This window comes from Schistocerca gregaria, chromosome 1, assembly GCF_023897955.1.
Source record: "Schistocerca gregaria isolate iqSchGreg1 chromosome 1, iqSchGreg1.2, whole genome shotgun sequence".
Classification (NCBI taxonomy): Eukaryota; Metazoa; Arthropoda; class Insecta; order Orthoptera; family Acrididae; genus Schistocerca; species Schistocerca gregaria.
Window position 1 is genome coordinate 65,562,268 of NC_064920.1, and position 27,378 is coordinate 65,589,645.

General features: G+C 37.8%; 1 protein-coding gene across 4 annotated transcripts in view; it reads left to right on the plus strand.

The window, feature by feature from the left end:
* Positions 1-27,378, plus strand: part of LOC126328952 (uncharacterized) — a 130,011-nt gene that overhangs the window by 76,445 nt on the left and 26,188 nt on the right. For all 4 annotated transcript variants that reach the window (XR_007562188.1, XM_049996121.1, XM_049996086.1 and 1 more), the window contains 2 exons: positions 12,009-12,094; positions 12,203-12,314. Coding sequence is in view for 3 of the 4 variants with exons in the window: in XM_049996121.1 (XP_049852078.1) it covers positions 12,009-12,094; positions 12,203-12,314 (198 nt within the window). In the remaining variant the exon portion in view is untranslated. The remainder of the gene's footprint in view (positions 1-12,008; positions 12,095-12,202; positions 12,315-27,378) is intronic.

Consider the following 27,378-nt stretch of genomic DNA (forward strand, 5'->3'; position numbering starts at 1 on the left):
ATTTCAAATGTTTTTTTCGTTGTTTCTGCAACGGTTTTCTGACCCATTTTGTGTACCGAGGCATATCAGCTCCATTGGTTGTTAGTTTATTTGGTATAAATCTCTCAATTGCTACCGATAATATTGCTTTGAATTCAAGCCACATCTGGTCTACACTTACATTGTTAATTTGGAAGTAGTGGAGATTGTCTCATAGGAAGGCATCAAGTGAATTTTTATGTGCTTTTTTTGAATGGGTATATTTTTTATTTATTTTTGGAGGATTTGGGGGTTACAATATTCGGTCTTGCTATGACAACCCTGTGTTCACTAGTCCCTGTATCTGTTTGGATACTTGTTATTAACTCAGGATTATTTGTTGCTAAGAGGTTAAGTGTGTTTTCACAACCATTTACTATTTGCATGGGCTTATGAACTAACTGCTGAAAATCATTTTCAAAGAATGCTTATAGCACAATTTCGCATAATGTTTTATGCATACCTTTATAATTAAACATGTATTTTTGCCAACATATCAAGGGTAAATTAATGCCACCACCAATTAGAATTGTATGAGTCTGGTACGTTTGGTATTAAACTCAAGTTTTCTTTGAATCTTTCACCCTGAAGATGAGAGAAAAGTGTCACCAGCTAGGCTCGCATCTGCACACAATAATCACAGTCCCTATCCATACTAAAGACTGTGGAAAACTAACGTGCATTCTTTACAGACGAATGGAAAAACTAGTAGAAGCTGACCTCGGGGAAGATCAGTTTCGATTCCGTAGAAATACTGGAACGCATGAGGCAATACTGACCTTACGACTTCTCTTACAAGAAAGATTAAGGAACGGCAAACCTATGTTTCTAACATTTGTAGGCTTAGAGAAAGCTTTTGACAATGTTGATTGGAATACTCTCTTTCAAATGCTAAAGATGGTAGGGGTAAAATACAGGGAGCAAAAGGCTATTTACAATTTGTACAGAAACCAGATGGCAGTTATAAGAGTCGAGGGACATGAAAGGGAAGCAGTTGTTGGGAAGGGAGTAAGACTGGGTTGTAAGCTCCCCCCGATGTTATTCAATCTGTATATTGAGCAAGCAGTAAAGGAAACAACAGGAAAATTTTGAGTAGTTATTAAAATCCATGGAGAAGAAATAAAAACTTTGAGGTTTGCCGATGACATTGTAATTCTGTCAGAGACAGCAAAGAACTTAGAAGAGCAGTTGAACGGAATGGACAGTGTCTTGAAAGGAGGATATAAGATGAACATCAACAAAAGCAAAATGATGATAGTAGAATGTAGTCGAATTAAGTCGGGTGATGCTGATGGAATTAGATTAGGAAATGAGACACTTAAAGTAATAAAGGAGTTTTGCTATTTGGGAAGCAAAATAACTGATTATGGTCGAAGTAGAGAGGATATAAAATGTAGACTGGCAATGGCAAGGAAAGTGTTTCTGAAGAAGAGAAATTTGTTAACATTGAGTATAGATTTAAGCGTCAGGAAGTCATTTTTGTAAGTATTTGTGTGGAGTGTAGCCATGTATGGAAGTGAAACATGGACAATAACAAAATGTGGTGCTAGAGAAGAATGTTGAAGATTAGATGGGTAGATCACATAACTAATGAGGAAGTATTGAATAGGATTGGGGAGAAGATAAGTTTGTGGCACAACTTGACCAGAAGAAGGGATCGGTTGGTAGGACATGTTCTGAGGCATCAAGGGATCACCAATTTAGTATTGGAGGGCAGCGTGGAGGGTAAAAATCGTAGAGGGAGACCAAGAAATGAATACACTAAGCAGATTCAGAAGGATGTAGGTTGCAGTAGGTATTGGGAGATGAAGAAGCTTCCACAGGATAGAGTAGCATGGAGAGCTGCATCAAACCAGTCTCAGGACTGAAGACCACAACAACAACATGCAGAGATTCGAAAATCTAGCTGCCGAAGCACTCGGGTTAAACTAAATAATTCGCCCCTCATTAGGAACTTGTAATATGTTACAAAATCTTTTTACTTTCTGATGCAAAGAAAAATGCTAGAACTGTAGCTATTAGATATTAAATTAACATGCAGGAACTCAAGAAACTGAACTATCAAAGCACACAGATGAAATTGTATAACTCGTTCCTGGTTAGGAACTCGTAAAAATCACAAAATCGGTTACTTACCTGTTGTTGTGTCTTGTCTAGGCCAGCTGCTGCCTGACTACTAGGAATACTCTTCCAAGACTAAAGGTCATCTTCCCATTTGGTGACAAGTCCTTTTTTTCTGTAGTCTTTTGGTGCAGTATGTTACAATTTTGAAGTGTATTCGTAGCAAATACACCAAGAATTTCCTTACGGCATTAACAATAGCTAAAACTTCAAGCTCACAACTACTGTATTTTTCCTATGAAGGTGTTCTTTTTATACACTTATGTGAGACTGGATGGAAATTATTACCGTCTGGAGATTTTTGTAGTAATACAGCTCCAAAACCTTATTTGCTGAAGTTCATGTGTAGTTCAGTTTTGTGTTTTGCGCTATAGATTTTTAAAACTGGATCCAATGAAGTATATCTTTGTGTATCTTGAATGCTTGCCTTTGCTATTCTTCAAACTTATATTCTCGATTATTTCCCAATAAATCGCTGAGAGTTTTGTCAATTTAGAGTAATGTGAGATAAACTTCCTAAAGTATCGTGTTGGACCTAAGAAACTTCATATTATTTCAATAGATTTGAGTTCTGGAAAGCTTTGAACAGTTAGTGCCTTCTCAGAATAAGGTCAGATCAGTCTACATTGTATAAAATACCAAAAAAACTCAACATTTCTCTTCAAGCACTGGCGTTTTGCAAAGTTAATTCCAAGCCGTATTCTGCTGTAGTTTCTAACACTAAACCAAGCCGTTTAAGCGCCTCATCACCAGTCTTTGTTGGTATAATAATACGGCCATTTAAATAAATACCTATGATGTTTTCTCCAGCCAATGCAAAAAAAAAAAAAAAAAAAAAAAAAAAAAAAAAAAAAAAAAAAAAAACTGTTTATAAAATGCTGGGACTCTTCAGGTGAATTTAATAAGCCAACTGGAACTTTCCTGAACTGAAACTGCCTTGAGTGTGTCGCATATGAGATATATTTTCAGGTTGATTCTTCAGCATCAATGTGTGGCGGGGGGGGGGGGGGGGGGGGGGGATATTCTTGAGCTCTACCATGGAAAACATCGTGTAGTTAATGTAAAAGATCTTCTGTAAGGGGCAATAGGTAACAATCTTTGTGAGGTTGTTTAATTTTCTGCAGGCTATACAGATCCAATAATGTCCATGTTTCTTTTTTACTACTACAACCTGATTAACATATTCAGATGAATGTGGTTCTATTATTCCTTGATCAAGCCATTTCTGGACTTGTTTTTCAACAGTTTCCTTCTATCCTGGTGACAGTCTTCTGAGTATGCCATGTATCAGTTGTTGTTCGCTGTGCGGGCTTAGCCGAGCAGTCGGAGGCGCTGCAGTCATGGACTGTGCGGCTGGTCCTGGCGGAGGTTCGAGTCCTCCCTCTGGCATGGATGTGTGTGTTTGTCCTTAGGATAATTTAGGCTAAGTAGTGTGTAAGCTTAGGGACTGATGACCTTAGCAGTTAAGTCCCATAAGATTTCACACACATTTGAACACTTTTTTAAACATATTTTTGGTTGTTGTTCTCTCATAGTAATCTTCATTCTAACACAAGTGGACATTGTCTTTGTTAGAATGTAATTAGTCACTAAATCTTTGATATGTTTTTATGTTTCATCACTAATGCAGCTTTCAGTATTGAATTCTGGTTTATCTGATACATGGATACCATAAGATGAGCTTCTCCTGCTGTTTTCCTAATAGTCACTCTGCCCTTGTTTATTAAAACATCAGTTTGATCTAGAAGATCATTTCCAATCACCATTTCCAAATTCGGTGTATCTCTAGAAACCACATAAATATCAGTTTCAGTTTTCACACCATCAGTCTCAACAGTGTCTGTAAAATACCTCTGTGGAGAGACAAAGTTTTTCCCAAATCATGTCACGACTACATCTGTTTTTATTTTTATTTTATTTTATTTTATTTTCTTTTTTTTTTTCTTTTTCCAAGCTAGAAGTATCCACAGTCTCATAAGTGTCCTGTCGAAATAAATTGACTGCCACAATCAATTATCACCTTCAACTCTTGGTTACTTATTTGTAAATTATTAAATTTACAGTTGTTGACACTCTCTTAACAGTGTTTGGATTCATAGTCATCTTTTGATTATTCTTCTCGTTAATGCATTCAGATGAGATATGGGCAAACATGTTGCAATTGAGACATCTCTTTCCCTTGCGCTTGTGGTTGCAATCACTTGACTTGTGACCAATTGCACCACAATTTTTGTTTGGATTCCAAGCTGTGCTTGTAATATTTCTATCACTTGAGTCTTTAATGTCTTTCTTATTGGAGTTAATTTTTTGTTGCTGTAAATTTTGTTATTTCTTTTTGCCAGTGACTTCACAGCTCTTTTGTAATTCCTCATTTTCTTCTTAAACTGTTTCGCACTTCCAGTGCCATGAAGTGAAGTTTCATGTCTGAATTGACTTCTGTCATGTTAATCACATACTGAAATAGTGAGTCATTATCAATATCAGCACAGCTGGCAATTTCATTCATTATGACAAAATATTCTTCAAGAGATTCTTTCTGTTTCTTCTTTCATCAGGACAGCAGGTGGTGGATCTCCACAGCTCCTTTTTCAAATCAAGTTCTTCCTGCAAACAAGCATTTGCAGTTCATTCCAACACATCAGAAACACTGTTTCCTCAAAGTTCATGATCCACTTTTTAACTGGTTATCCATCACCACAACTAAATGACTTAAGAGCACCCTTGACATCATAAAAGGACAGAGAAAACATACATTGATCTTGTGAATGTGGTGTGAATTGAGTTTCACTTTTATTGCCTATTTCTAAATTGCAATCTTTTTCCATCTTATTTTTGAATAAACTCAATATTTCTTCGTTAACTGTTAGGTTTGCTTCCTCTTCTTCATCACCTGTATCATCACCATCCTCTTCACATTCTGTGCCATCAGTTTTCACCCCATGTTTGTCAATGTTGGTTTAATAATAACAAACCTCAGTTGTCATTAAATCTTTGTCCCACTATCTTTACACAATATATTGCAGATTGCTCCTAATTCTGTTTGTGAAAATGAGGCATCAGTGAATGACTTCTTAGCTTCAGGTTCATCCAGCTAGTGACTGAAATGTACAACCAGAAAATTCTCTCACGCATTTCCAATTTCTTCTGTCATGTGAACTGTTCCGAAAGTTAACTCATGATGGTTTTAACTGGCACAGAGTTTATATTTTTATTTACTTTTCCAATTTCACCTATCATTGCCATATCTATATTTTTTTCATTGGCTACTTCTTCTTTCATCACATTTAAAATTTTTCCTTGCATTGCTCTGCTGCTGCTAATCCCCATTAAAATGACATTTCTTGTTGTAGATCCAAAATCACCACAATTACACATCATCATCATAGGCAAAATGGCGCGCAGAAAAGTTCATTGTATATTAGGTGGTAAAATAGGAGTAAGCTATACAGAGAGACGGGTAATATACAGTATGTACAAGATCCAAGAGTGAATAATATCAGTGAACAAAATATGAGTGGATCCTTACGAGGCAGGATTGATGGAGGACATAAAAAAAGTACAAAGAAGAGCAGCTCGTTTCGTGTTATTGTGCAATAGGGGTGAGAGTGTCACTGGTATGATACGTGAGTTGGGGTGGAAGTCACTGAAACAAAGGCAGTTTTCTTTGTGGCGAGATCTATTTACGAAATTTCAATCACCAACTTTCTAATAATAATAATAATAATAATAATAATATTTATTCAACATCGAATAATCAAATACAATCCCTAGAAATAATACAGTTTCAGGACATAATATAGATTATTCTTCTGAATACGTCATTTTATAAATTTAAAAACTAATGGTTTGTTTGTATTAATAAATTTTACATTTGATGCATTTTACATTTGGTAGTATACAATCACAATATTACAAATATTGTTGTTATCAACATCATATTAGTTGTAAGTTACTTTAAACTATGAGCTTGACATACTTATGAAGCACTTTTCATATAGATATAGTACTCGTCTAAGGAATAAAAAGGGTTTTCAATTAGAATTTTTTTTAGCTGATCTTTTAATTTGTTACTAGGAAGGGTTGTGAAACTTTTTGGTAGGGCATTAGCTAGCTTCAGCCCAGCATAAAGTGCATTTTTTTCATATAAAGCTGTTCTGTGGCTATTTACATGGTATCTGAACTTTTGCCTTGTATCGTACTGGTGCAGGTCACAGTTGAAATTTGGATTTATTGTTTTAACGAGCAATATAACTTTCAATATGTATAAACCTATAATGGTAAGCACTCCTAATTTTGGGAACAGATTTCGACATGATTCTCTGGGTTTGGCACCACAAATAATTCTGATAACTTTTTTCTGTAGTATTAATAATGTGCTTAGGTTGGCTTGAGTTGTTGCACCCCATATTTCTACAGCATAGTTTAAATTTGATGAGAATAGTGCATGATAAGCAGTTTTTAGTACACCCATATCCTTACAATATTTGCTCATCATATTTATAGCAAATACATTCTTCGACAGCTTACAGGCTAAGGAATCGATATGCATGTCCCATTTGAGGCTGTCCTGGATTGTAATTCCCAAGAACTTTGTCCATTTTTCTTTTTTCACAATGTCATTTCCTATGGATAATTTCATACCAAATTCTATTTGTTTCCTTGTGTTAAATTCCATCATTGCAGTCTTTGAAGCACTTACATTTAGATGGCTTTCATTAAAATACTTCACTATTTCATTAGTTGCACTGTTGCACAGCACCTCCAGACTGTCATAGTCTTCGTGTCTACACACAATCGATGTATCATCTGCATACAATATTTTTTTACAGTTAGGGGAACAATACTGTATGTCATTAACATAAATTAAGAAAAGAAGGGGTCCCAAGACAGAACCTTGAGGCACTCCATATTCGATATCAGTAATTTTAGATTTGAAAGACCCACTTTTTGTTTTAAGCAAGACAAATTGTTTTCTATTGCACATATAGGATTTTATTAGATCATAGCCAGTTCCTCTAATACCCAGGTTCCATAGCTTGTCAAGTAATATGGTGATGTTGACACAATCAAAAGCTTTTTCTAGATCAAGGAACACTCCAGTTACATACTCCTTATTCTCTATGGCAGTTATTATTTTGTCTATTAATTGTGCTGCGGCTACTGAAGTTGACTTGTTTTTCATAAAGCCATTCTGATTTTCAAATATTAAATTGTGTTGACTCAGGAATGTCATTAATCTAGTATAAATAACTTTCTCAACTACCTTAGAAAATGCAGGTAAGATTGAGATGGGACGGTAGTTCTCAATTTTTGATTTATCACCTTTCTTGTAAATCGGGGTTACTTGTGCTATCTTTAGACTATCTGGGAAACAACCTGATGCAATTACATCATTTACTGCTGTGGCCATGGCATCAGATATGTTGTCTATGCATCTTTTCAGTGTACTGATAGACAATCCATCATAGCCTGCTGATTTTGTATTTTTTAATGACCTTACTATGGTTTGGATTTCCTTGCTATTGGTTGGGGCCAAGTATATGCTTTGTTTGATTGGAATGCCCTTATATCTATACTGAAGATTCTTAAAATGGTCATTGACAGATTTTCCAACAGAAGAAAAGTACTCATTAAAAACATTTGCAATCTGACATTGAAGTTTCATGATACGCCCTTTATGGTTTATAGTAAAATCACTAGTAGATCTGTCCTTACAATCCCTAAAGCTATTTATTACTTTCCAAACAGCTAGTCCAGTGTTAGTAGAGTTCCTTAACATTGTGGCTACATATTTACTTTTAGTTTCTAGCAGCAGATCTTTATAATAATCATGATAGTTCTTAAATTCTACCTTTAGTCTATTATTATTGTTATTATTTACCATTGCATATTGGAAAAGTCTAAGTTTCTCTCTTGCTGTTTTTACTTCATGATTTATCCAGTTATTTTTTTGTCTCTTTTTGCAGTCATTTACTGTAAAGGTCATTTCTGGGCATGAAATACTGAAGCAATAATAAAAATCTGATGCAAATTCACTGAAAGTAATGCTGTTTTTTTCACCCCATTGTAAGCTTTTCAGCAAACTGTTGAGATCTTTAACATTGTCATCATTGGTGATTCTTTTTGTTACATATTGTTTCTCTTTTCTATTGACATGAGGATTTTCAGCTTCTATCAATACCTGTATTGCGTGGTGGTCAGAAATTGCAAGCTTCAGAACTGATGTACTGCATGTAAAGTGGGACATGTTAGTTATAATGTTGTCAATGCATGATTTGATACTATTGACCTCTCTAGTGGGCTCATTTATCAGAAATGTTAAGTTAAACTGTGCTAGTATTAGCATTAGTTTTTTAGAGATAGAGTTATTGGACAACAGGTCAATGTTTATATCTCCAGTTAGTATTATGTTAACCCAGCCATTTTTACTGCAGTGTTTACTGTCAATGTCAACAAGCAGGTCGTTAAGAACATCAAAGAAAATATCTAGGCTACCAGATGGAGGTCTATATAGGCCTATAATAATTAAGTTCTCTTTCCCCCACTTATAATTAATTGCTGCTAGTTCTATTCTGAATGCGAAAATATTTTGTTGGCACCCACCTACATATGGAGAAATGATCATCATAATAAAATAATAGAAATCAGTGCTCGAAAGGAACGATTTAGGTGTTCCTTTTTGTCACGCGCCATTCAAGAGTGGAATATTAGAGAAGTAGTACAAAAATGGTAGAGAAGTAGTACGAAAGTGGTTCGATGGACCCTCTGCCAGGCACTTAAGTGTGAAATGCACTTTAACCATGTAGATGTAGATGTTAATGTCCCTACAAAGAGTTACACCTAGGTATTTGTATGAGTTTGCAGATTCCAGCTGTGGCTCACAGATATTACAGTTTTAGTCTTACAATACTACATTTTTTATTTCTTTCTTCTTCTTTTCTCTTTTTATGTGAACTGCACTCTTAATGTTACCACCCTTGCTTTTTGTTTCACCAAAGGTTGATTTGACTGCCCTATATACTGAGTCAGTCCTTCCGATAATCATTTCTTCACATTTTTCATGCAGACATTTTGTCTTAGCTTCTCCGTATTTCCTATTTATTTCATTCCTCAGCGACTTGTATTTCCGTATTCCTGAACATTCTTGTACTTTATTCTTTCATCTGACAACAGAAGTATTTCTTCTGTTACCCATAGCCTCTTCGCAGTTACCTTCTTTGTACCTGTGTTTTTCTTTCCAATTTCTGTGATTGCCCTTTTTAGAGATGACCATTCTTCCTCAACTGTACTGCCTACTGGGCTATTCTTTATTACTGTATCCACAACCTTAGAGAACTTCAAGCATATCTCGTCATTCCTTAATACTTCCATATCCCACTTCCTTGTGTATTAATTCTTCCTGACTAATCTCTTAACCTTCAGTCATGTAGGCTTAGCTGTGGATAAAGCAGGTAGCAGACTTTGGTGTATAGGTAAATACTAGAGAAATGCAATCAGTCTACAAAGAAGATTGCTTACAATCACTATTGTGACCCATCCTAGAATACTACTCAATTGTGTAGAACCCATATGAAATAGGACTAACAGGAGATATTGAATGTATACAGAAAAGGGCAGCAAGAATGGTCACAGGTTTGTCAGACCCATGGAAGAATCACTCCCTTAGGGATTGTGGAGACAACATTAGATTAATTACACAGAGGTATTTAAACAATATTATTCCCATCCTCAATATGTGACGGAGTGGGAAAAAGTTATAATAACTGGTACAATGGGATGTACCCTCTGCCATGCACTTCACAATGGTTTGCAGAGTATGGATGTAGATATAGATCTCTTAAGCCTGTTGCCTGATACTGTGTGTGTGACTGCAGAGTGATAATCTGATCCATTCCTAATATTACTGTTGCCAACAGCAGCTCTAAACTTTTTCAGATATTTTAATTTTGCCTGGGCTGTTGCAAGATTGGCTTTGAATTTCAAGATAGCTAATCCTATTCCATAATTATGGAGTTATTAGCACAACATCATAACTGACTAATATTTTTTTTAATAAAATTTGTTATTCACTGCCCTTTTTTTAACTGGCACTGCAGCAGATACAGATTAGGCTAGGTTTAATTCATTACACAAGTCAGCTCACCTCGTAGTGGCACTATTGTAGCTCTCACACTGCCAGCTGCTCCTTCTGGCTAAAATGGAAGCTCCAGGGCAGTGGTCAGTTGGGTGCTCAGGAAGAACAGTGTCTGACAATTTCACAGCACAAAAGAAAATTTCTGTCTTTAGAAAAAGTCATATTCTGTGCAGAGTGCTCCCCTTCACACACACACACCAATAATCTCCTGTGATATGCTTTTTAAAAAGGTGTTTACTGACCACCACTTCCAGTCTATTTATTCAATATTGAATTTCATGCACTATGGAACTAAGGAAATGTGCTATGATCACAAAACAAGAAGGAAGGGTGACATACATTGCTATCTAAAGACTGGCACAGAAAGATCAACAATAAACTAGCATCAAAATCTTAAACTCACTGATTAATAACATTAGAGATTTGTATATCGATAATGTATTGTTTGAAACCAAAATAAAGTTGTATTTTATTGTTAAGATCTCTTGTTCATTGTTGGATTTCTTAAGACAGGCAGATAAATGTTTTTTGCATACTCTTTTATTTGTTTGTTTGCTACAGTATTATGTTTTGAATAATTTAACAGCAGTTGGTAACCCTTGGGATTTTGTACATATAGTTTTTTCCTCTGTTTATTGTTCTAATATTAAGCTTTTATTCTCGTAATCATTTTTTGCTGAATTAATTGCACTTTTTGTGATACCCCTTAAAATATTTAAAATAACATTATTTTATGATAATATATGAGCAAAAAATAATCATTTTTTGAAAATACAATATAACTGTATGGATAAAAAAATCTATCTACTTACCAAGTGGCAATATGAGAAAAATACATATAAAACATTGGGAAATGTTTAAGCTGTTTGTGCCAGTGGCTCCTTTTTGTGTGCAGAAATGTTGAAGGGGATGGAAGAGGGGTGAAGGAAAAGAATGGATGATGCTTAGGACATGGGGAGAGTTATGGAAACATGGGGAGAGTTATGGAAAAGCTGCCCAGAACCCCACCTTAGTTCTCACCAACCACTTAGTCTAAATTTACATTAATTTCTCCAGTCTCAGCATTTATTTTCAGTAACTACTCGTTTTCTTCACTGCCTTTTAGTTTTCTGTTGCTTCTATTTTATGATCTGTCTATTTTTCCTCACCCCACACTTCACCTGTCTTCCATGTTAGTTTTCCGACCTTACTAACTCTTGCACAGTGTTATGTTAGTAATTTCTCTCTTTCTATCTTCCATCCCTAAGCTCTCAGGTTTTCAAATTTTGTCCTGTGCAATCCCCAACAATTAGTCTTTCCTTCTCATCCCATCTGGAAAGTCTCCTCTCACCCATGGGCTTTGGTGACTTTTCCATATTTTTTTTCCATTTCCTAAACATCACTAGTCTTTTTCCTTCATCCCTCTTTTTTTCCCTTCAACTTTTCTGCCAGGAGGAGGAGCCACTGTCCCCAAAAGCTTGCTCATTTCCATAACTTTTAACGTGTTTTCTCCTACTGCCACTTGGTGAATAGATTTTTATCTATTGAATTACATTATGTCACATTTACTGTAATAATTATTATATTGATACCAACTCATTTCACATTTTATTTTCGTGGATACAAATACATCATTTGTACATCTCTAGAACTGAAACAAACTGTATAGTTTCTTTTTCATATAACTAAAAGGTAGCTCATATGTTGCGAAGTCAGCTGGGACCACATTTTAAATGTTTTATAATTAATGTTTTAGCTCTCCAGTATCTTCTTTTGGGACTGTTGATGAGAAGTGTTTATGAAGTATATCAAGCTTTGATAGCAATATATACATACTTTGAGGTAAGTCCTTGTAATTTTCAACTCTTAAAATAATTATGTAATTCTGTACAAAAGTGTACCATTCTCTTTTATTTGATGATGTATTGCAGCAACATTTACATGTTTCAGGCAGAACTGTGGCCAACTATGCTCCTTGTACTTGAGTGTTCTTTGTTGGGAATCAGCTTACCAGTTCTGCCAATCCATCCTATGATTTTTATCATGCTGATCTGGTGGTTGTGTAAGTGTATAAAAAATCCACAACTTATTCTGTAACACTGTATGATGTTAAAGGAGATGTTAACATAATATGTATTTCTAATTTTATCAGTTATTAACATAGTCATAACTGCTCTTTGGCTTTTATTGTACAGGCAGGTGTCTCTGTTGTTCATGATGAAAATTGTTTTCCTTTTATCCTACCTCATAACTAAGCTTTAAAAAAATCACTGTTTTCAACCCAGTGTTGAAATGTTCTTCAATGGACATTGTTGTATGGGAGATATAACTTTGAGAGTCTGATCTAACATTCTCATTAAGGCTGTACTCGCATTACAGTCTAGAATAACACTTGAATTTACTTCATCATGAATAGTAAAGTTGCAAAAGTCTGCACTGTTATATAAAGAAAAGTCTTTTTATTTTGTAAAAACTTTCTACAGAACTGCATATGTCAGTGAAAAATTGTGACCTCCTCTCCACTACAATCAAAATACAGTTTTTCTTTCTCTAATACTAATTTCTAATGCAGCAGACTCACTAAAGTTACATATCATCCCTTTCCCTCTATAACTTAACATTACAATGACAAAAAATCCGTACATTAGATTGAGGGAAAATGTGATAATTTTCTGGAAAGGCCCCATCCAGAATTTGTCAGAAGTGATTCAGGGAGGCAACAAAATGACAGAATCAAGATATATTAGCAAGGTTTTGAATGCAGTTTCTTGTGAGCTTAAGCTCAGTATTTCACTAATGTTTTGTTGGTTAAGGCAAAGGGCATGCCATCTTAGAAGAGAAATAAGGATTCCTGAAAATAAGGATGCAGTGATTTTTAAAAAAAATAAGGAAAGGAGTTTGAATAATTTTATCTGTGTCACTCAGATGATTTTAGGAGAACTTGCTAAAACCTTTAGATCAGTGAAGTAGAAATCAGAAAGATAAGTGACTGATGTAGAAGCTGTGCATTAGCTGGAAATATTTTGCTCATCTAGAAGAAATTCTACTAAACAGTAATGGCATTGTCTAATAGACAAAATTGTGGACTGTCTTGAGGAAGTGCTATAAGTAATCAAATATTTCTTCAACACATACCATATTCCTGTGTCTATTTCTTATTTTATGGCTGCCATTACATGACTGTGATAATTTACTTTCCAATGCTGGTTGGGTGTGGTTCATGGTGTGGGTTCCTGTAGTCATGTCCTAGTTCATGAACCACGGGCAACATATGAGTGGCCAAGTAAGTGGTCCCTACAGTCGGGATACCAGTTACTTTGGAATAAGGCTGGGCTTCTCGGACTTATTCTGAGTCCAGGTCACCTTTGTACTCATACGGCAAAGACTACCAAATCCACCGGTTAGTCCCTCAACCGTTAGGGGTAAAACCCAATGGGACTCGGGACAAGTAAGGCTAGCAACCTGCTTCCCTGGTACTTCAAAAATGATGCTGGCAACAATCACAGCAAAATGCCTCGGACCTTTGGAGGTGACGGAGTCCCACCTCTAACTGACAAACCAGGGACTACTAAGATACGACTTGGCAAACAAATGATAATGAGAAGGGGAGCTATTAATATCAATGGGGGCTTCTTTGGGAAGAAGGTAGAGCTGGCAGAGGCTGCAAGTAAGATGGAGCTGGATGTTTTAGCTGTTAGTGACATCCGGGTAAGGGGTGAGAAAGAAGAGGAAGTGGGAGAATACGAGGTCTACCTGTCAGGAGTCAAAGCAGGAATAGCACAATGGGGTGTAGGGCTTTACATCAGGAAAGAAATGGAACCCAGCGTAGTTGCAATAAGGTATGTAAATGAACAACTGATGTGGATAGATTTAACAGTGTCTAGCAAGAAAATTAGGATTGTGTCAGTACATTCGCATTGTGAAGGGACAGATCAAGATAAGATTGATAGTTTTTATGAGGCACTCAGTGATGTAGTTGTTAGAGTAAATGACAAGGACAGTGTTCTGCTCATGGGTGATTTTAACGCCAGGATTGGAAATCGAACAGAAGGGTATGAAAAGGTTATGGGTAAATTTGGAGAGCGTATGGAGGCCAACAGGAATGGGAAACAACTCTTGGATTCCTGTGCCAGTATGGGCTTAGTAATCACAAACTCCTTTTTTAAACATAAGAACATTCACCGGTATACTTGGGAAGGCAGGGGAACCAGATCTGTCATTGACTATATAATAACAGATCAGGAATTCAGGAAGGCTGTGAGGGACACACGTGTATTCAGGGGATTCTTCGATGACACTGATCATTATTTAATCTGCAGTGAAATTGGGATTGTGAAGCCGAAAGTGCAGGAGGTCAGGTCCATGTGTAGGAGGATAAGAGTGGAGAAACTTCAGGATAAGGAAATCAGGCACAAGTACATAACAGTGATCTCAGAAAGGTACCAGTTAGTTGAATGTAGTCAATTACAGTCATTGGAAAAGGAATGGACAAGGTACAGGGACACAGTACTAGAAGTGGCTAAAGAATGTCTTGGAACAGTAGTGTGTAAAAGTAGGATGAAGCAAACAGCTTGGTGGAATGACAGTCAAGGCAGCCTGTAAAAGGAAAAAGAAGGCGTATCAAAAATGGCCACATACTAGAACTCAGGTAGACAGAGAAAGTTATGTTGAAGAAAGAAACAAAGCCAAACAGATAATTGCAGCAACCAAGAAGAAATCTTGTAAAGACTTTGGAAACAGGTTGGAGACTATGGGTCAAGCTGCTGGAAAACCATTCTGGAGTGCAATTAGCAGTCCTCGAAAGGGAGGTAAGAAGGAAATGACAAGTATTTTGGGCAGGTCCGGAAAACTGCTGGTGAATCCTGTGGATGCCTTGGGCAGATGGAGGGAATATTTTGAAGAGATGCTCAATGTATGTGAAAATACGATCAGTAATGTTTCAGATTCTGAGGTAGAATGGGATAGGAATGATGATGGAAATAGGATCACATTTGAGGAAGTGGAGAAAATGGTCAATAGATTGCCGTGCAATAAAGCAGCTGGGGTGGATGAAATTAAGTCGGAACTCATCAAATACAGTGGAATGTCAGGTCTTAAATGGCTACACAGGATAATTGAAATGGCCTGGGAGTCGGGACAGGTTCCATCAGACGGGACAAAAGCAGTAATCACACCAATCTTTAAACATGGAAACAGAAAAGATTGTAACAACTACAGAGGTATCTCTTTAATCAGCGTTGTGGGTAAAATCTTCTCAGGTATTGTTGAAAGGAAAGTGCGAGTATTAGTTGTGGACCAATTGGGTGAAAATCAGTGTGGGTTTAGGCCTCTTAGAGGTTGTCAGGACCAGATCTTTAGCTTACGGCAAATAATGGAGAAGTGTTATGAGTGGAACAGGGAATTGTATCTGTGCTTTATAGATCTAGAAAAGGCATATGACCGGGTTCTTAGGAGTAAGTTATTGTCTGTTCTACGAGATTATGGAATAGGAGGCAATCTTTTGCAAGCAATTAAAGGTCTTTACATGGATAATCAGGCAGCAGTTAGAGTTGACGGTAAATTGAGTTCATGGTTCAGAGTAGTTTCAGGGGTAAGACAAGGCTGCAACCTGGCTCCACTGTTGTTCATATTATTTATGGATCATATGTTGAAAACAATAGACTGGATGGGTGAGATTAAGATATGTGAACACAAAATAAGCAGTCTTGCATATGTGGATGACTTAGTTGTTATGGCAGATTCGATTGAAAGTTTGAAAAGTAATATTTCAGAGCTAGATCAGAAATGTAAGGACTATGGTATGAAGATTACCATCTCCAAAACGAAAGTAATGTCAGTGCGAAAGAAATATAAACGGATTGTGGGCCAAATAGGAGGAACAAAGTTAGAACAATTGGACGGTTTCAAGAACTTAGGAAACTTAGGATGCATATTCTCACAGGATGGCAACATAGTGAAAGAACTGGAAGCGAGGTGTAGCAAAGTTAATGCAGTGATCGCTCAGCTAGGATCTACTCTCTTCTGAAAGAAGGAATTCAGTACCAAGACTAAGTTACCTGTGCACCATTCAATCTTTCGACCAACTTTGTTGTATGGGAGCGAAAGTTGGGTGGATTCAGGTTACCTTATGAACAAGGTTGAGGTTACTGATATGAAAGTAGCTACGATGATTGCAGGTACTAGTAGATGGGAACAATGGCAGGAGGGTGTCCACAATGAGGAAATCAAAGAAAAACTGGGAATGAACTCTATAGATGTAGCAGTCAGGGCGAACAGGCTTAGATGGTGGGGTCATGTTACATGCATGGGAGAAGCAAGGTTACCAAAGAGACTCATGGGTTCAGCAGTAGAGGGTAGAGGGTAGGAGGAGTCGGGGCAGACCAAGGAGAAGGTACCTGGATTCGGTTAAGAATGATTTTGAAGTAATAGGTTTAACATCAGAAACGGCACCAATGTTAGCACTGAATAGGGGATCATGGAGGAATTTTATAAGGGGGCTATGCTCCAGACTGAATGCTGAAAGGCATAATCAGTCTTAAATGATGATGATGATGATGCTGGTTGGGCAGAGTTACATAGGTTGCGAATTGATTACAAAATTGAAGTTACAATTGGGAAGGCAGTGGTTCAGATCACAAACTGGCTACTTACATCTACTCCAAAACTCAGGTTTTCAAATCTCATGCGTTGCAGTTCCCAACCATCATTCTTTTCTTCTCATCCTGTACAGTAAGTCTCCCATGACCCACAGTTCTGAGTGTCATTGTGGTCTTCAGTCCTGAGACTGGTTTGATGCAGCTCTCCATGCTACTCTATTCTGTGCAAGTTTCTTCATCTCCCAGTACTTACTGCAACCTACATTCATCTCTTGGTCTCCCTCTACGATTTCTACCCACCACGCTGCCCTCCAATGCTAAATTTGTGATCCCTTGAGGCCTCAGAATAAGCCCTACCAACCGGTCCCTTCTTCTTGTCAAGTTGTGCCACAAACTCCTCTCCTCCCCTATTCTGTTCAGTGCCTCCTCATTAGTTACGTGATCTACCCATCTAATCTTCAGCATTCTTTTTTCTGTATCACATTTTGAAAGCTGCTATTCTTTTCTTGTCCAAACTATTTATCGTCCATGTTTCTCTTCCATACATGGCTACGCTCCATACTAATACTTTCAGAAACAACTTCCTGACACTGAAATCTATACTTGATGTTAACAAATTCCTCTTCTTCAGAAGCACTTTCCTTGCCATTGCCAGTCTACATTTTATATCCTCTCTACTTCGACCATCATCAGTTATTTTGCTCCCCAAATAGCAAAACTCCTTTACTACTTTAAGTGTCTCATTTCCTAATCTAATTCCCTCAGCATCACCCGACTTAATTCGACTACATTCCATTATCCTCATTTTGCTTTTGTTGATGTTAATCTTATATCCTCCTTTCAAGACACTGTCCATTCCGTTCCACTGCTCTTCTAAGTCCTTTGCTGTCTCTGACAGAATTACAATGTCATCGGCAAACCTCAAAGTTTTTATTTCTTCTCCATGGATTTTAATACCTACTCAAAATTTTCCTGTTGTTTCCTTTACTGCTTGCTCAATATACATATTGAATAACATTGGGGAGAGGCTACTACCCTGTCTCACTCCCTTCCCAACCACTGCTTCCCTTTCATACCCCTCTAGTCTTATAACTGCCATCTGGTTTCTGTAAAATTTGTAAATAGCCTTTTGTTCCCTGTATTTTACCCCTGCCAGCTTTAGAATTGAAAAGAGAGTATTCCAGTCAACATAGTCAAAAGCTTTCTCTAAGTCTACAAATGCTAGAAATGTAGGTTTGCCTTTCCTTAATCTTTCTTCTAAGATAAGGCGTAAGATCAGTATTGCCTCACGTCTTCCAACATTTCTACGGAATCCAAACTGATCTTCCCCACGGTCGTCTTTTACCATTTTTTCCATTCGTCTGTAAAGAATTCACATTAGTATTTTGCAGCTGTGACTTATTAAACTGATATTCCTGTATGACATAGGTGGAAACTGTCCTTGCAACTTGTTTTTTTGTTCTTGTAACAAACCTAGCCACAACCTCTGATAGTCCCTATACTGTACTGTTCCCTCATCTCGTTTTCTTGTTCTCATAGCATTTCACCCTTTCAGTCCCAAAATCAGACCTGTTTTCTCTCTCTCTCTCTCTCTCTCTCTCTCTCTCTCTCTCTCTTTTATGCAAAATGCCAAGTCCATTCTTGGAATTTTTCCCTGTTTTCCCTCTCTTCCTCCTATACTGCATCCTTTCACTCAGTATTCTTTCCACTTTTTCCCCTCTCAATGTTTCTCCCAGCCCATCTATCCTCTTATATGGCCTTGTACACAGCTACTTGTCCTGACCCTGCACAGTCTTTCCTAACCCTCACCTGTCTCATTCATCTGCATCTCCATCCTCTCCATTTCCTTGCCACCTGTACCATCTGAGACCACTACACACCACAGTCAGGCCACAATGAAGAATACACCACTGTGTGAGTTGAATGTGTGTAATAATGATGGATTTTGACTGAACACTTAGCATTTTCTGCCATCTTTTGCATGTCCATTTATTGCTTTGCATCTCCTCTCTTTCGTGATTTATCCTCTTATACGTAAGACAAGCAAGTAAGAAATAAAATAGAAAATCGTTAAATTTCTAAACCTTATTTACATTATTAAAGCAAACAGACAGAACTTGTATCACTGTGTCAACTATTTGAGTGCAGTTCAACAGGCTATGCAAAAATAAAAGGGGAGGGCGGTGCAAGGGGAAATAAAACAGAAGAGTGCATACAAAATTTTGGTATGTGAAGTGTTCGCAAGAAATTTGAAGGCAATTGCAATCCACAGGAAAAGCTTTAATGTGGTTCATGAGAAACTATTACACAAACCTACATAAACTGTCAAAGTATTTGTAACAAAGTTCCTTAATTTACTGCCCTCCAGGAAAGCTCTTATGCTCAAATTATTCTCAGGACCAGGAGCTGGCAGAAATCTGAAATGGAAGGCACTTGAGATATTTAGCAATTCATGGAAAGTATATCAGAAAGACAGATTAGAAGAGGAAGTGTTCATTACAAATGACAAAATATTGTCTCTACTGAGGTTGAAGTTGAGTGTGACAGTGAAGTTATCTGGTCACTTATAACAGTTGTAGGTGAAACCAAGGTAATTGTTGGCCACTCGATTCCATTGTGACAGGTATAGAGCCATTCAAAGAAAGTCTATAGTCAGTAGTATGTGAGTGCCACCAAGATCATGCAATACCAGTAGGAGGCGATTTTAACCTACCAAGAATATATGGAGATGTTTATGGATTCATTGAGGAGGGTACAGACAGGGAGTCATGCAAAACTTTTGGACATTTTTCTGTCAACTGCCTTGAGCAGCTTAGACTGTGTACCTACAAACAGGCTGAACCTTGTCAAATACATCAGTACAGAAACGGGGATTAGTGATCATGATGTCATTATAGCAACTACGGCTACAAAAGTTAAATTGGTTAAGAAGGCTTGGAGAGTATTTCTGTTAGAAAAAGCAGATAAACAGTTCTTAGCATCTCACTAAGAAAGTGAAGTGACATTACTTAGTTCCAGTAAGATGGATGTAGAGGAATTATGGATGAAGTTTAAGCAGATTGTAAATTGTGGTCTAGAGAATTATGTGCCTGGTAAGTAGATTAAGGACAAAAAAGACCCACCTGGTTTAATTATAAGATTCACAAAATTCTGTTCAAAAGAGAATGCGCAAATGACAAAAAGCAAAAGTTAATAGAGATTATAACGTCTATCAAAAGAGCTATGCGTGAAGCACACAACTACTACCACTGTCATACCATAGCCAAAGATCTGGCAGAGAACCCGAGGAAATTCTGCTCCTACGTAAAATTGCTAAGCTAGTCTAAGGCTTACATCCATTTACTTGTTGACCAGTCTAGTATGGCAGTTGAAGACAGCAAAACGAAAGCTGAAGCTCTGAATTTCACGTTCAAGAAATCATTCACACAGGAGAATTGTAAAAACATACCATCTTTTGACTAATGAACAGACTCTCGTATGAATGACATAGTAATAAACATCTTGGCATAGAGAAACACTTGAAAGAAAATAAATTGCTAGGTCCATATGGAATCCCACTTCGGTTTTACAAAGAGTATTCTACTGCATTGACCACTTACGTAGCTTGCATTTATCGTGAATCTCTTGCCCGGCACAAATGCCTCCAGTATATAAGAAGGGCAAAGGAACAGGCCAACAAAATTACTGGCCAATATCCCTGACTTTGGTTTGCTGCAGAATCTGTGAACATATTCTCATATCAAATATATTAAGCTTCTCAGCCTCAAGAAAGTGTATGTCCATTAATCAGCATGGTTTTAGAAAGCATTGCATGCAAGAAACTCAGCTTGCCCTTTTCTCCCATGATATACTGTGAACTATGGTTGAAGGGCAGCAGGCAAGAGTCCATACTTCAAGATTTCCAGAAATCACTTGACACAGTGCCCCATTGCAGGCTGTTAGCCAAGCTATGAGCATATGAAACAAGTTTGCAGATATGTGAGTGGCTCAAAGACTTCTCAAGTAACAGAACCCAGTATGTTCCCTTCGATAGCAAGTGTTCCTCAGAGACAAGGGCATCGTCAAGAATGCTGTTGTAAGACAGCTGTATTTTTGGCAGACACGGTGGGCAGCAATCTGTGGTTGTTTGCTGATGATGCTGTGGAGTACCATAAAGTGTTGAAGTCAAGTGACTATAGGACTACCAAAGATGACTTAGAGAAAATTTCTAAATGTAGAAAAATGTAAGTTAATGAGGATGAGTAGGAAGACCAAACATGTACTGCTTGGAGACTGTACTACACGTGTCCTGCTTGACACATCAAGTCATTTAAATATCTGGGCATAATGTTGCAAAGTGATATGAAATCGAATGAGAATCTGCGAACTGTGTAGGATAGGCGAATGGTTGACTTTGGTTTATTGGGAGAGTTTTAGGAGAGTGTGGTTCGTCTGTAAAGGAGAAAGCATATAGGAGGCTAGTGTACCTATTCTTGTGTACTGCTCGGTTGTTTGGGATCCATACCAAGTAGGATTAAAGGAAGACATCGAAGCAATACAGAGGTGGGCTGTTAGATTTGTTACTGATACGTACAAAAAGATGCAAGTGTTATGAAGATGCTTCGGGAACTCAAATGGAAATCCCTGGAGGAACACTACTGAGAAAATGGAGAGAACTGGCATTTGAAGCTGACTGCAAAATGATTCTGTTCCCTCCAGCATACATTGCACATAAGGACCACGACAAATAGATATGAGAAATTAGGGCTCACATGGAGGCATATAGATAGTTGTTTTTCTCTCGTTCTGTTTCCGAGTGGAACAGCAAAGGAAACGAGTAGTAGTGGTACAGGGTGCCCTTGTCATGTGTCTACGGTACCTTGTGAATTATCAATGTAAGTATTCAATTGGATCGATAAAAAATCTACTCACCAAGCGGTCGCAGAACACACCCGTTAAAGACTGTTGTGATTGGCAAGCTTTTGGAGCCAGTGGCTCCTTCTTCAGGCAGAAGGGTTGAAGGGGAAAGAAGAAGGGTGAAGGAAAAGGACTGGAGAGGTCTAGGAAAAAGGGGTAGATTTTGGAAAGTTACCCATGAACCATGGACCTTGCTGTTGGTGGAAAGGCTTGCATGCCTCAGTGATACCGATGGCCATACCGTAGGTGCAACCACAACGGATGGGTATCTGTTGAGAGGCCAGACAAATGTGTGGTTCCTGAAGAGGGGTAGCAGCCTTTTCATTAGTTGCAGGGGCAACAGTCTGGATGATTGACTGATCTGGCCTTGTAACACCAACCAAAACGGCCTTGCTGTGCTGGTACTGCGAACAGCTGAAAGTAAGGGGAAACTACAGCCGTAATTTTTCCCGAGGGCATGCAGCTTTACTGTATGGTTTAATGATGATCGCATCCTCTTGGGTAAAATATTCCGGAGTTAAAATAGTTCCCCATTCGGATCTCCGGGCGGGGACTACTCAAGAGGACGTCGTTATCAGAAGAAAGAAAACTGGCATTCTACGGATCAGAGCGTGGAATGTCAGATCCCTTAATCGGGCAGGTAGGTTAGAAAATTTTAAAAGGGAAATGGATAGGTTAAAGTAAGATATAGTGGGAATTAGTGAAGTTTGGTGGCAGAAGGAAAAAGACTTTTGGTCAAGTGAATACAGGGTTATAAATACAAAATCAAATAGGGGTAATGCAGGAATAGGTTTAATAACGAATAAAAAAATAGGAATGTGAGTAAGCTACTACAAACAGCACAGTGAACGCATTATTGTGGCCAAGATAGACACAAAGCCCACACCTACTACAGTAGTGCAAGTTTATATGCCAACTAGCTCTGCAGATGATGAAGAAATTGATGAAATGTATGATGAGATAAAAGAAATTATTCAGGTAGTGAAGGGAGATGAAAATTTAATAGTCATGGGTGACTGGAATTCAACAGTAGGAAAAGGAAGAGAAGGAAAGATAGTAGGTGAATATGGATTAGGGCTAATAAATGAAAGAGGAAGCCGCCTGGTAGAATTTTGCACAGAATATAACTTGATCATAGTTAACACTTGGTTCAAGAATCATGAAAGAAGGTTGTATACATGGAAGATCCCTGGATATACTAGAAGGTTTCAGATAGATTATATAATGGTAAGACAGAGATTTAGGAACCAGGTTTTAAATTGTAAGACATTTCCAGGGGCAGATGTGGACTCTGACCAAAATCTATTGGTTATGAACTGTAGATTAAAACTAAAGAAACTGCAAAAAGGTGGGAATTTAAGGAGATGGGACCTGGATAAACTGACTAAACGAGAGGCTGTACAGAGTTTCCGGGACAGCATAAGGGAACAATTCACAGGAATGGGGGAAAGAAATACAGTAGAAGAACAATGGGTAGCTTTGAGGGATGAAGTAGTGAAGGCAGCAGAGGATCAAGTAGGTAAAAAGACGAGGGCTAGTAGAAATCCTTGGGTAACAGAAGAAATATTGAACTTACTTGACAAAAGGAGAAAATATAAAAATGCACTAAATGAAGCAGGCAAAAAGGAATACAAACGTCTCGAAAATGAGATCGACGGGAAGTGCAAAATGGCTAAGCAGGGATGGCTAGAGGACAAATGTAAGGATGTAGAAGCTTATCTCACTAGGGGTAAGATAGATACTGCCTACAGGAAAATTAAAGAGACCTTTGGAGAAAGGAGAACCACTTGCATGAATATCAAGAGCTTTGATGGAAAACCAGTTCTAAGCAAAGAAGGGAAAGCAGAAAGGTGGAAGGAGTATATAGAGGGACTATACAAGGGCAATGTACTTGAGGACAATATTATGAAATTGGAAGAGGATATAGATGAAGATGAAATGGGAGATACGTTACTGCGTGAAGAGTTTGACAGAGCACTGAAAGAACTGAGTTGAGACAAGTCCCCGGGAGTAGACAGTTTTCCATTAGAACTACTGACAGCCTTGGGAGAGCCAATCCTCACAAAACTCTGGTGAGCAAGATGTATGAGACAGGTGAAATACCCTCAGACTTCAAGAAGAATATAATAATTCCAATCTCAAAGAAAGCAGGTGTTGACAGCGTTCGCACAAGAATGTCAGTGGCCGGGAAGCCATATTTTAACTATACGTGACGATAGTATCTGTTTCCGAAAGAACACTTACCGTAGATGACCATGCAGCTTTTGCTAGAAATGAAATGATAATTAAATGGACACCCTAGCTGCAAACAGTCATTGATGTACTTCATTAGGGACATGTTGAAAATGTGTGCCCCAACTATCGTCATGTATAGTTAAAATATGGCTTCCCAGCCACTGACCTTCTTGTGCGAACGCACACACTATACCCGAATTCTGCCACAAGTAATGATTATGATGGGCAAAATCTCTAAGGCGCACTCGAATGTAGCGGTGTGGACATGTTGGGAATGTGGGTCTCAGGGGGAGCGTGCAAGGGATAAGTCCCTGCAGTCACGCTATCCTCTGTGCCCTTGGTGGCTCAGGTAAGCAGGAGATCCCGGGTTCGAGTCCCAGTTGGGGCACACATTTTCAACATGTCCCTAATGAAGTACATCGACGCCTGTTTGCAGCTAGCGTGTCCATTTAATTGTCATTTCATTCATGGAAATGTTTGGAGTAGGCCTTCATTCAGCAGTGGATGGCAAATGGCTGATGATGATATTTGTAAAATGTTGGTGTTCTTTTTTATGTTGACTGAGATGATGCAGCAACTTCAAATTGTTAGTTTGATCATTCATGCCTTTTCAGCTAAATTGATTAATTCCAAGTTTTTGGGTCTGCATCTGAATTAATACTGTCATTTTCTTTACATGATATTTAAATAACTTTATCAGTTCTCATTGTCAAGGTTCAAGTGCAGTGTCCATTGATTACCATAATCCATTCAAATTGTGAATGGGGTATGCTGCATACCACTTTGGTGATTATCCTCCAGTACTGTGTAAGAATAGAACAAATCTTACGAGAAGTTTAAGGCCAACTAAAAGGCTATATGAAACCTTAAAGAGTTGTAAACAATGAAAAGTCATAAGACAGCATCCTTCACCAAAAATGTAAAGTATGAGTAGGAATAAGGCATTAATATGTTTTCTCATATGGCTTAAGTAAACAGAATACAGGACCCAATGCTTCATTCAAAATTAAATTGTCTAACACTCTATTCTTCATTTCTTCCTTTATTACTTTGCCACAGAGGTTTGGCACTTCCACCACAATGGCGATATCTTCGTACTTCTTGTTTAATATACTACATGCCACATGCAAAAGGTATGTAGTATACACCCAGTTTTTGATCCCTCGATTATCTTTCACACAGCGTAATAGTAAACTTATCACTTTCATTTGAGGCATCAATACAAAGGACCTGCCCAAAACGTTCTGAGACTGATTTTATTTTTGGTGTATAAGTGGCATTAGCACAGTAACTTTGGTACCAGCTTGAGCTAACAACTATAAACAACAGAAGCACATTTGACGAGTCTCTTATGAGCAGGCAGTGTTAAGTAGTTGTCGTGCAGCCGTAGTGTGTCAGTGTTGGCTTGCCACAAATTGAGGGTGTTTTGAAGAAGAAAAAAGTGTGTGCAACATTTGTCCCACAGACCTTGACTTCCCAACAGAGAGACAACACATGCCTGCCTGCCAAGACTTGATTGGAATGCAAAATACTGACTTGTTTTCTGGAAAAAATTGCCACAGGTGACAAAACTTGTTATTATCAACATGTACCTACTGCAAAATGACAAAAGAGCAGAAATTCACATCAAAGGTCAATGATTTGTTGACATAACGGACAGTCAAATCACCGTGATTCCTACATTGAACAACATCACTAAGTAGGCTTTCTGACAGTTTTACATGGTTATATGAATGTTCTCTCCATTGTACTCAATTGGGGGAAGACTGTACAAGGGTGGTTCGAAAAGTTCTTAGGACAGAATAGAAAAAAAAGTACTTACATCACTGAACTTTTTTTTAATTTTTCAATGCAGTCTCCTTGTAGACTAATGCAATTGATCCAACAGTGTTCCAGTGCCTTGATACCAACTCGAAAATGGGTTTAGTCTCCAAACAGAATCCCCTTCGCATCCCAGAACACTAATGCCGTGACCTTTCCCACCGAAGGAATTGTCTTTGATTTCTTTAGTAGCTGAGAATCAGCATATTTCCACTGCTTTGAGTGCTGTTTTGTCTTTGGAGTATAGTAGTGCACTCAAATTCCATCTATAGTCACAAAATGGCACAAAAAATCTTGTTCATTTCTCCAAAAACAGTCCAAACATTGTTCCAATATGCCCATTCTCATGTGTTTTTGCTCCAGAGTCAAGAGTTCGTGGCACCCATCTTGCAGATAATTTTTTCACTTGTAATTCTTCAGTTAAAATGTGATATGTCCTTTCAAATGACATCTGGCAAGCATGAGCAATTTCACACACTTTCAATCAGCGATCCTCCATGTCCAGTTTGTGCACTTTTGCAATGATTTCTGTAGTAGTGACACATCTTGGCCGACCACTGCATGGATCATCATCTAAGCTCTCCCGACCAAATTTAAATTCTTTTGTCCACTTGGCAACAGTTGAATATGAAGGAGCAGAATTCCCAATGTATTCTGGAAATCAGCATGAATGTCCTTTGCTTTCATACCGTTCTTTATGAAGTACTTAATCACTTGTTGAATCTTGATTTTTTGCATCCTTGCAAATCACTAGGAACAACAACTGAGTCATGTCATTGCCACAGCTGGCACGTGTTTATGGGTAACAGTCCAATGAATATCACGTGAACAACTTGTTGCGCTAGCGCTGACCTCTCATGGTGATTCTGAAAACTTCTCAAACCACCCTCATATAATACCTGAAGCATTAAAATCACCATGTTAACTTTTCTCTGTTTTTCATTAATTATGTCTTGAAACTTTTTAGGCTGCATCAGCATATAGAAGGCATACATATCTTCTTTGTTCAGTTCCCTTTGCAGGGAGTGTTTACTTGTGCTGTAGTGAATGCTCATTCTGTTTCCTCGGTACCTGTACTTTCTGAAAAATTCTCTCAGGTGTTGCAATTTTCTTTGGGTGATAGTGACCTTTCCATTAAGCAACAGCCATGTTTGACATCAAGGAAACCCCATAGCTTCAGTCCCAAGAATTTTAGGAATGATCAGTTAGTGAAGAGAATTTCTTATTGTATATTTGCCTGCCACGCCTTATGTATGACATTAACTTGATTTTCTTGCAGATATTTCTGTACAAATAATGAGGAGACATGCCACTGAATATCAACATCCTATTTCACTCATTCTTTGTCATAGAACATCAACAGCAAGTTCCGCAGATGATGGGTAACAGAAAGTGTTCTCTAGGTACACTTACAGAGTCAGAAGATGATCTTATTTCATAAAGATTATGTATACAGCCGAAGATTTGAGTTCATTGTGCATGGAGTGTGGGTAGTTAATATTTGTAATTTTTTTTCTTTTTTAGGAGTATGGTTAGGTAACATAAAATGAGAGACATGTACAGTTTGTTGTGCAGATA